Source organism: Nematolebias whitei, chromosome 14, assembly GCF_014905685.2.
Source record: "Nematolebias whitei isolate Nwh7 chromosome 14, NemWhi1, whole genome shotgun sequence".
Lineage (NCBI taxonomy): Eukaryota > Metazoa > Chordata > Actinopteri > Cyprinodontiformes > Rivulidae > Nematolebias > Nematolebias whitei.
Window position 1 is genome coordinate 16,991,938 of NC_056511.1, and position 10,499 is coordinate 17,002,436.

A 10,499-nucleotide genomic window follows, 5' to 3' on the forward strand; every position below is an offset into this window, starting at 1 on the left:
ATAACAACAAAAAAGGTTGAATCATGTCATCTGGACTTCGTTTTTTTGTTAAAAAGAAACTTTGTGTTTTTGAAACCATTAGTGAAAAGGCCAGACTTCAGGGGTATCTGAGGCAGGCTTGAAACACAAGAGTCAGGGTGGCTTCTGGGTAATACCAGATGGCTAGGCCTCAGACTGACGAAGCCTCTTGGATGAGGGGCGAAACGTTTCTTTTTAACAAAAAAACGAAGTCCAGATGACATGATTCAACCTTTTTTGTTGTTATATACCTGGATGACTGAGAAAACAAACTTTGTGTTAAATGCACATGATATATACTGTGCATAACTAATATACCACAGGGGTTGTGTGACAGGTTATTGCACAGGTGAGTAACATTGAGAATAATTGAATTATGATGGTAACGTAATGACATGCATAATACAGCCACATAGTGCAGCAACAATAAACCTATAGGTGTATATATAGGTGTCACAGATGTGGCTTAGTGCAATGTTATTAGGAATTATTTAATATTATGAAGGAACAGATTGGGAGCATGGATTCATAGAAAGCTTTTACATGACACAAAGTATTAAAAAAATCAAGTAATTGCAGTTCTTTTTTAATTTAAGTAAGTACAGGTTTTTATTTCTGAATCAATGTAAATCTAAATAAGAAGTAAATCTGTGAAAGTTTGAATATATATGATTTGAGATTGTTTTTATACTTCTGATTGTTTTCCACAAACACCACATGCTGCCATTATTACTTTTATTGCTATATCTCATCCTGTGAATTTTACACAATTTCTTTTGCAAAAATTATAGTTAAGGATGATGCCACACACAGTATTTACAACATCATAGATCACAAACGTTTGCTCCAATCTGTTCTGTTTTAAACAAACTCGAGTCACAACTGAGTTGCTCAGCTGTATAATCTCATACATTTATTGTGGGATGAATTAAAAACATAAACCAGTTTTTCAAGTTATAATCATCGGTACATAATCTTTCTAATAAATGTTGCCAAGTGTAAATAAAATCATGAATCTTGCTAAATAATTTTGGCAGCAACAGCAGAATTTATTTCAAGATAAATTTGAACACATTTGAGTTTATTTTCTGAATTGTTCATATTTTCATAAATCTAATAGTTTTTTTTTTCCCTTTTCTGTAGTACTACAACAAGAGAAAGACCTACTTTGCTCACGATGCTTTGCGACAGTGCACTGTGGGAGATGTAGTCCTCCTCAAGGCTCTGCCCGAGCCCAGATCCAAACACGTAAAGCATGAACTCGTTGAAATTGTGTATAAAGTGGGTCGGGTGGTGGATCCACTGACAGGAAAGAGGGTCGCAGGAACAGAGTTTGTGGAGGCTCTCTCTGATATTCCGCTTGAAGAGGAGACCACATTGTTGGAGAAACTTCAGGAGCTCAACATCTCTGCTGTCTCCACTGGAGCAGAATCCACTTCGACACAAACTCCCTCTACTTGACTAAAATAAATCTCCCTTTAATGTCAGTGTGTAATGTTTTTTTTTTTTTTTTTCAGGGGTTAAAAAGAATAAAAGTTTTTAAATTTGTGTCTGGGAACGGCTGCAATGTTCTTTACTAATGTGATTTATTTTTTACGAAGAAAAATGTGAACAAATTCAAACATACACATGCTGCCCTGTTATTTTAAAACACAAAAAACAATGATTGTCATGTCAAAAGTCATGTTTAAATTTGACTGCAGAATATATGATATATAATTTGAGGTGGCTACAAATCTAGTAACATTTACTATTAAACTGAGTAGAAGATTAAAGTGCATTATTAAATTAATGCATGCATGAAGAAAAGTGGACATTATGTGTGTGGGGCTAAAAATGGTGTCACTAGATGTAAAACTCGTGGATCCTGTTATCAGCAGGTCGTTTTTGGGTCAGCCGTTTTGTAATCAGTCTGGGCTGCATTGTGTTCACCGAGTTTTGGGCTCAGCTGTTCTGTGATCAGTCCGGTTTGTTGCTGCAGCAAACACCGAATCCTCCGCTGCCTTCAGGGAAAACATGGCGAGCAGAGTCCTTCAAACAGTGGCCAGAAGCCTTCACAGGACGAAAACCGGACTTCCTGCGAACGGACCGGCGACCCGAACCGTCAGGTTAGAGTTTGACAAATGTTTGTTTTTGTCACTGTTGAGTTACAAGTGGTGCTAAAAGTGTTTAGTTTCATGACGATGACAAAGTTTGGGATGCTAGGTGGCTAAGCTAACGCTACAGTTGACGTTGAACGCCGCGCAGCATTAGCATTAGCACGGCTAGCTCACGCTAACTTTCGGCTAAATATTTTTGTTCCGAGAAAAAAAATAAGTGGCGAAACTCGAAGCTACCGTTTGTGTTTTTGTGTGACCCACTGAATATTCTTGCAAATATTATGTTGCCAAGTTAAGACCCAAGTCTTCAGTTTGTGTGTGTTTCAAACTGATTTAACGTCAAGGTCAAAACTCAGACTTGTTTTGATTTGTTGTGTGATATATACACACTTAAAATCAAAGTATAGTCAACAACAAAAAATAGTACACCTTGATTGAGTTTGTTTTCGTCTTACAGACAACTTCATCAAATAGTAATAGTATTTAAAGAGGTCTTGTTATTAGTATTTTATATTCCTTGAAACTATGAGCTTCTATGAAACTTCATGTATACTCTAATGCACAAATTTTACCATGTGAAAGGCTTTTTTGTGGCCAGTATAAACATTTTCTATAGGGATTAATAGTTGTGCACTGCAAATGTCTAAATAAATACAAACTACTTCATGCATTGTGTGTACTCTTGTTTTATGCATCACTATTAGGTCTTAAAGTGGCATTTTTTGTACTGCACATTTCAGTTATAATAATAATAATAATCACTTTATTTAAAAAGAGCCTTTCAGGACACCCAAGGACACTTTACAGAAAGAACAAAGATCAACAGGAATAAATTACATAAAGAATATAAAATACATACAGCAAAGTTAAGGATATATATATGTATATATTCTTAATCCTTATTATAGTCAGGTACGTAGTTGTAACCTTTTAAGTGTGGATTTTATGTCACCATTTTATTCTACATAAGAGACCTCTTTTTGCCTGCGCTGGCATACTTTTAAACTGATGAGTAATATAACATGTACACTGAAATTTTCAGTATATTAAGACTAACTGGAGAGCACAGTACAGCAAAAAATATATTTAGGAAGTAAATCCATAAAAGGCTTTTACGTTTCAAAAAGGCAAACTTTATAGAAAAATATTTCCTTTGTCAGGTTTTTATTTTTATTTTTAATTGAAGCAGAAGGAATGCTGGTTGTATCCAACTTCTTTTTCAAAATTTCTCCACAGGAGCCTCTCAGGGCTCAAATCTCTTTTTGTTAGAAAAGTTGACCCCAGAAAAGACGCTCACTCTCATCTGCTCGCCAAGAAAGAGGACAACAATCTGTACAAAATACAGTGTATGTAATGTTTGTGACTTGCTGTGGTTGAGACAAACTGAAAAATATTAGCCTTATTGGCAGAAATCTCATAAAATTCTTGAACAGCTGTCTTATCGGTTTTATTTATTTTTTCTTCCACAGTTCACAATGTGAAACCAGAGTGCCTTGATGCTTATAATAAACTCTGGTAAGAAATTAATCTTTTATGAATCTGTCAGATGGATCCGTTTTAGTGCATTTTTACACACTTGTGTTCACGTGTTTCCAGTGAGTCCGTGTTGCCATCCATTCACGCCAGTCCTGAATACTCATGTGAGCTTGTGGGCACCTGGAACACCTGGTACGGAGAGCAGGATCAGGCAGGTAAGATGATGCAGCATGTTAGAAAGTTTAAAAAGTTCAACTTTAACATAAGTAGTTGATGCACATTAATAGCATTGCTGCGTGATAACCAGCCCACTGGGTCAAAAAAACAAAAGTAAAGGTTCTATATAATTTAAGAGCTCGCTGACAAATATTCAAGTTAAAAAGAACAATAACATGGTGCTTTATTAAAGTAGGTATCACAACTGAGGAATTTTTTACATGTTCGTTTTACATCGTTAATGTTTAGGCTTTGACATGTTAACTGTGAAAGTTAGCCTTTTTAAAGTTTTACTCTCAGGCCAATGGAAACATTGGGGAACAGTTTAGTACAACTGAAAAGACTACAATTCTAGGTTAACGTGTCCTTTTCTGACATTGTTGTTTCTTTTCGAGATTCTCACATTTGTCAACTAAGTTCCTCTGCGCTGAACACAACATATGTCCTGAGTCAAGTTCATAAATTCCCATAAGCCTGAATAAAATATGATTTGTGCATCATTTCAACTCCAGTTTGAGGTATAGAAAACACAGGACAGGAGTTAATGCAGTTAATATTTGTTGTTGTTTTTAAATGTATTTGTAATACCATCAGTCACTTGAAACTGTATTTTTTTAATAGCCTTGCTATGCTTGATACCCGTTCTCTGAGCGTGCTGCTGCAGCTGGAGAAAGAAAATGATTTAATTTGCTTGATAAAACACATTTTAGGATTAAACAATTGTTTAGAAGTTCTGCATTGTTGCATTCTAGACTCCTGTCCAATATAAACAATGGATGAAGCAGACAGAAGTATTTTCAAACTGCTCGTCTTGTTGATTGAAGTAAGTCAGAGAGGACTTTTTTTTTCCTTCTAACATCTTTGTAGTTTCTTTCCTCGTCAGTGAGACAGACCTGCAGTGGTTGCATCTGAGTTTAAAACAACGTGGGATTGCATTTATCCTGGCTGTAGTACGTATTGTGCTGTGGTGCCATCTGACTCCAAAGTTACGTCAATGTAGGGTGGGCAGCATCCGTAAATACAACAGAAGTTAAACGTGCACATCGAAACACTAAAATGTGCCCTATACTTTCTTAAAAGCAATGACTGGTATTTTTGTTCACATTTAATTTAAATGGCTTATAAAAGCAGTTTTTGTAATTGGTTTTGAACTTGAAATTTAAAATGTTATTTATTTTTCTGCATTATGTTGGACAGATAGTTTAAAACTTTTACATTGTAGTGGGTTTTATTTAAATGCTAATTTTTAGATGAAATACCAAAAGTCTGTTCTGCATGGTGGAAAGAGCTTTTTTGTCATTTCACTAAATAACTAAATGTGTAAAGCTGTAGGTGATTTTTTTTTTTTTTTTCCTTCTAAAATTATGAGATTTAAGAAGAGATTTTATCTGGCCCAAAAAAAAAACACGACACGTGTTCAGGAGCTGCATTATTTCTGGCTCTTCTGCTCCTTCTATTCTAGTTCACCTGTGGAGATATCGGGGAGGATACCCAGCTCTCACCGAAGTCATGAACAAACTCAGGCAGAATAAGGTAACAGGGGCTCCCACTAGTTCAGCTCTCTGGCTCTTGGTGACCTTTTGACCTGCAATCAGCAGCTCACCCCCAAATTCGGCCCACAGACCCGTTTTTAATCCATGTTTATCTGTGGTGTCCAACCTGTCTGGTGTGATGCTATCTTTAAAACGCATTTACAGGGATTAAGTTGCTGTAGATTAGGTAAGTATTATAATAGGATCAGTTCTGTCTTATTTGTTTGTGCTTCCAAAGTAGAAGAAAAGTTTTAATAAATGCAAACCTTTATTTAATTTCAGAGGTTTTTTTTATGAAAAATGGGAAGTTTTTGTGTTTGAAACAGTTATATTTATGATAATGTTGTTGTTTTTTTTATTTTGAAAACTACGTGAACATTTAGTTGAATACTTCTATATTTGGAGAGAAAAACTTAAACATAATATTTTTATAAGAACTGGCTTCCAATCTTTCCAGGTTTGATTTAATCCTAAACGGGTGCGGCTCAGAAAATTAGAATATCGTGAAAAAATAAAATTAAATAGGCAGTCGTTTCAGAAAGTGAAAAATAATATAGAGCCATTACACAGAGTGAAATATTAAATTCAAAACCTTTTGTAATTTTGATTATTTTGGCTTACAGGTAATGAAAATCCAAAACTCTGTCTCAGAAATTTGAATATTGCATAAGATCAATAAAAAAGGAAATGTTTAAATACAAATGTGAGGCTTCTGTAAAGTATGTTTATTTCTAACCATTATATATTATAAACTTTGTTATTTGGATCTCACTCACCACCGTTTTGATTTTTTTTTTGTGTAAATGAGTTGTGCAGCTCCAGAGTCACTCAGTGATGTGATTTGTTCCTCCTGCAGGAGTTTATGGAGTACCGCACAGAGAGGGGGAAGATGCTGCTGTCTCGTAGGAACCAGCTGCTCCTGGAGTTCAGCTTCTGGACCGAACCCGTCCCACGCCAAGGACCCAACATCTACGAGCTTCGTTCATACCAGCTCAGGGTAATTGCCTCCTAGGAGAATATTAAACAGCCTATTCCTGTCTATAGGTCTTTTTGCTTATTAAGCAGTTAAAACGGCTGCTGTCAATTGTTGTTGTCTTCTTGCTCTAATTTCAGCCAGGAACAATGATCGAGTGGGGAAACTACTGGTAAGAAGTGGGCTTCTTCTGTTGCTTGTTGCATTATAACCATTCAAGAGTCATCAGAGAGTATTTGAGTTCTGGTCAGAATAAAAATGTATTATTTAGTGTTCAAACGCTGTAATAATGAGCATTACATTAAGAAAATACTGAAGTTAGTGCTTAAAACCAATTGTTTTAATAAGCAAATTAAAAAGATAATTAAACTAAATGTATTCTGCATCTAATACTTAGAACTAAATAAGATATAATAAAATAGAACTTTTGAATAAAACATCCTTAAGTGCTATTGATATTGTCAGGAACCTTTTTTGTCTAATAATGATGGCTCTATTGCATAAATATATTAAAAAACATTGTTGATTAGATGTTTGGGATTTCAAAAGATGAACTAGAATGCTAATGATTTTTACCAAAACTGCCAAAAAAATTCTTAGTTCAGTCTTGTAAAATAAATATTATTTACTATTTAAAATGTTCTCGTTGTTGTTTTATTAGTTTTCCAGATTGTTGCAGATGAATGAGTCTACGGTACTTCGTGGCCTCGCTAATGATGCATGACTCTAAGCATGACCAAATTAGTCACATGAATAAATCTCAAGTTTTTTTTATTATTTTTTATGATGATGATTAAACTATTTGTGATCTAGATATGCACCTTTCAGAATTGCAGCTGTAGTAAAACCTCTGGAAGGAACTTCACCAGTTCTTAAACAGCAGCAACAAGAAACTGATAAATCCTGAAATAAATTATGGGATGTTGATGAATGGTTTTCTAATTAGAGCTTTAAATGGATAAATTAGTGCTAACGTTTTTGATGGTCTCCAGGGCTCGGGCTATTGAGATACGCCAGCAGAACCACGAGGCGGTGGGAGGCTTTTTCTCACAGATCGGAGATCTGTATCAAGTTCACCATTTATGGGGTGAGCAGAAGCTTCTAAGCTAATGAACTGTGCTCATAATCTGTTGGATAATTTATAATCCTACGACATTTACAAACACAGCTCCTGGTTGCAGGTAATAGTAAAATTTGTTGTCTTCTTTCTATGAGGCATGTTTCAGATTGTTTTCTCAACGTGTTTCCTTCCAAACATTTGTGACTTGGAGAGATTTATTTAGCAACAATTATTTTCTCTGAAAAGCTAAAAACTCAATTATTGATGTGAAATCTTACATAAAGCTAACCCATGTATTTTCTCCCAGCTTACAAAGACCTTCAGTCCAGAGAAGTCATTAGAAATGCAGCTTGGCAGCGTGAAGGTTGGGATGAGGTTGTTTATTACACAGGTCAGTTTGAGTTTGGACATTCAAATCTGGTGCAGCTACTAGAAAGCTAAAAAAAAATGTTTTTCTTCCACAGTCCCACTTATTCAGCACATGGAATCCAGGATAATGATCCCCATGAAAACTTCGCCCTTGAAGTAACGGCAAACTGCAGGGAAATATTTCAGCAACTCTGAAGATGTTATTAACTACCTGAAAGTGCACAGCCAGGAATATCAACATAACCTGAACATGTTTTTGTTTTGTTGTTCCTCTTTTATGCATTTTTTTTTTTAAATTAGGTCAGAATACTTATGTTTTAAAATTGACATGTTACTTATTCGACGTTCTCCTCTTTAATGTTTTTTTTCTCCACATAAAATTAAAAGGCAATGAAATAAACATATAACTACTTTTATCATAATTATACAGCATAAGCTATATTATACTAAGCTCATAATTAACAGGTAATATCAAGCTGATAGGTTTAAATGATATAGGTAATGATCATTTAATTTACCACATTTTTCTTTATGTAAAAAAAAGTGTTGTTTACAAAGCTTCCATCCAATCATCTGATTTGAGATGAGTAGCTGGGATTAGCATTGAAGTAATTTGTGTGGATCACGGTGTTTATGACAATAAAATTTCATGAGGATTCACATAAGATGAAGTAACAAATATACCACACAGTTTGAGAAATAATTGTTGACATATTTTTTAATCCTTTTTCAGCTAGATACATTAAGTGTGAACCTACCACATCCCTCTATTTTGTTCTTGACACATTTCATCATGGCACTTCTAGATTTGAAATAAATTAGAAAGATGGTTAAAAAGATTCAGAAATGTGTTTGGTTGAGCAGATTTCCTCATTATTTACAGAATAAACTACTGTACTGATTTAGATTTATCTATCTTTGTCAGCTGGGTGACAGCTTGCTTTCATTGAGATTAGTATTACTGCTTTATCAAGAAAGCTCAGAGTGTAGAATAACAGTAGGCTTATAAGCAAGCCGGTGTTGTGGTCAGTTTTTTTTATTGAGTGAAGTTTTTATAATTGTTGACAAAAAAATGGATGGGAGAGGAGTTGTGTTAGTGTGATAAAATGCAGTGCTGTAAGAACTTTAGTTGTACATATTAAATGAAATTTCTGATTTAGAGAAGCAAAAAAAATTGTCATGAGTTTTGTTTGTTTTTCGTGTGGTGTGTGTATGTATATATATATATATATATATATATATATATATATATATAATTTATTTATTTTTATTTATTTTTATTTATTTTATTTTTTATTATTTTTATATATTTTTTAAAGCATTCTAAGTATTATTTTGCTCATTGTAAATGTCCACAATCAACTTAAGAGCATCAATTGTTCATGGTGCCTTTATGAACCATAACGTTCATTACAGCTTCTTAAGCTTAAGACTTAAGAAGCAGTGAAAGTTACTTGGAACACAAAAATATTGAGCCAAGTTATTATATTATCGTGATTACTGTTTTAAATGTGTGTAGAGAAGAATTGACTGGACATGTATTTAAAAAAAAAACTGTCGTTTGTGGGTATTGAACAGGATCCTTTACAAACTGCATTATGAAAGCAAAATATCCCAGCCTCGTTTCTTTATTTGAAGGCAGCACGATGAACACGTGTTGGAGCTTTCTGGAAGCAACCTCTCCTTCCTAGTGCTGAGCGCGAGCCTGAGCAGTGCTAACTCTGCCAGCGAGACTTTTTATTTTACTCCGCTGGTTTCGCTGCTTAGCTATGGCTGCCGTAAAAGCGTTAAACCCCAAGGCGGAGGTAGCCAGAGCTCAGGCTGCCTTGGCTGTTAACATCAGTGCCGCCCGTGGGCTCCAAGACGTACTGAGAAGCAACTTGGGGCCGAAAGGGACCATGAAAATGTGAGTGCTACCGGGATTCTTTGTGCAGCACGCGCACAAAGCTAACTCACTGCTAGGTAGCTAGCATTAGCTACTTTCCAGTAATCTACACATGCATTGGTTTTGTCACAAACCTCTATATGAAACCATTATATGTCTCAAAAAGATATTAACTCAAAGTGCCATTTAATTCTTCTTGGGTCATTTGTTAACCAGTTATCGGACTTCTTGTTGCCTGCTCAGTCATCGTCATTATCCGCTCAGACGCCACTAAGCTAACGTTAGCATCAACCGGTTAGCAGGTGAAGCTAAGGCTAAAACTGAGGGGCGTTGATTCATGTAAAGTTGATGCCAGCCTGTTATTAATACAAACTGTTTGAATTGAAAAATACATAAATAAGATTGGTAGCTACTGTTAATTACAAAGCCTTTTAATATAAATTCAGCCGTATGTAAGCCAAAATTTATATCCGCTCAAGCAGCGAACCCACGCTTATGGTTTCTGGACATGATTGGAGGAAAATGTCACGTTTAAAGCTACCGGTAAAGACTGGCAGGAGGTTCTGCGAAGTTTGTAAACTCTCGTTTTGCTTTGAACCTACAGGCTTGTGTCTGGTGCAGGAGACATAAAGCTGACCAAAGATGGCAACGTTTTGCTACATGAGATGGTAAGGAAGCGCTGAGATGTCATTTCGTTTGTTGTGTCTGTCAGAGCCTGCAAACCTGTAGTTAAGCCCAGAAACAGGATCTGTGCGCTGATGCAATTCTTAATTATTATATTTCTTACTATTAGGTGACCCATCAATGTGTGTTCATGTGTTGAGCTTGGTTTTGTGTGTGTGTGTGTGTGTGTGTGTGTGTGTGTGTGTGT

General features: G+C 35.4%; 3 protein-coding genes across 4 annotated transcripts in view; all 3 read left to right on the top strand.

Moving 5' to 3' along the window:
* mrps17 (mitochondrial ribosomal protein S17) overlaps positions 1–1,533 on the top strand; it is a 2,435-nt gene extending 902 nt beyond the window's left edge. For both annotated transcript variants that reach the window (XM_037687345.1, XM_037687344.1), the window contains exon 3: positions 1,162–1,533. In XM_037687345.1, coding sequence (XP_037543273.1) covers positions 1,162–1,479 — 318 coding nt within the window. In that variant the 3' untranslated portion in view covers positions 1,480–1,533. The remainder of the gene's footprint in view (positions 1–1,161) is intronic.
* A 462-nt stretch (positions 1,534–1,995) lies between these two features.
* Positions 1,996–8,907, top strand: LOC119419979 (protein NipSnap homolog 2). Its single transcript, XM_037687346.1, has 10 exons — positions 1,996–2,126; positions 3,354–3,463; positions 3,587–3,632; positions 3,714–3,808; positions 5,272–5,342; positions 6,198–6,338; positions 6,455–6,486; positions 7,307–7,401; positions 7,682–7,765; positions 7,839–8,907. Exons 1-10 carry the CDS (start codon positions 2,035–2,037, stop codon positions 7,901–7,903), a joined length of 831 nt encoding a protein of 276 aa, XP_037543274.1. The 5' UTR covers positions 1,996–2,034; the 3' UTR covers positions 7,904–8,907.
* A 498-nt stretch (positions 8,908–9,405) lies between these two features.
* cct6a (chaperonin containing TCP1, subunit 6A (zeta 1)) overlaps positions 9,406–10,499 on the top strand; it is a 6,326-nt gene continuing 5,232 nt past the window's right edge. The window contains exons 1-2 of the mRNA XM_037687923.1: positions 9,406–9,649; positions 10,233–10,296. Of these exons, the coding sequence (XP_037543851.1) occupies positions 9,513–9,649; positions 10,233–10,296 (201 nt within the window). The 5' untranslated portion in view covers positions 9,406–9,512. The remainder of the gene's footprint in view (positions 9,650–10,232; positions 10,297–10,499) is intronic.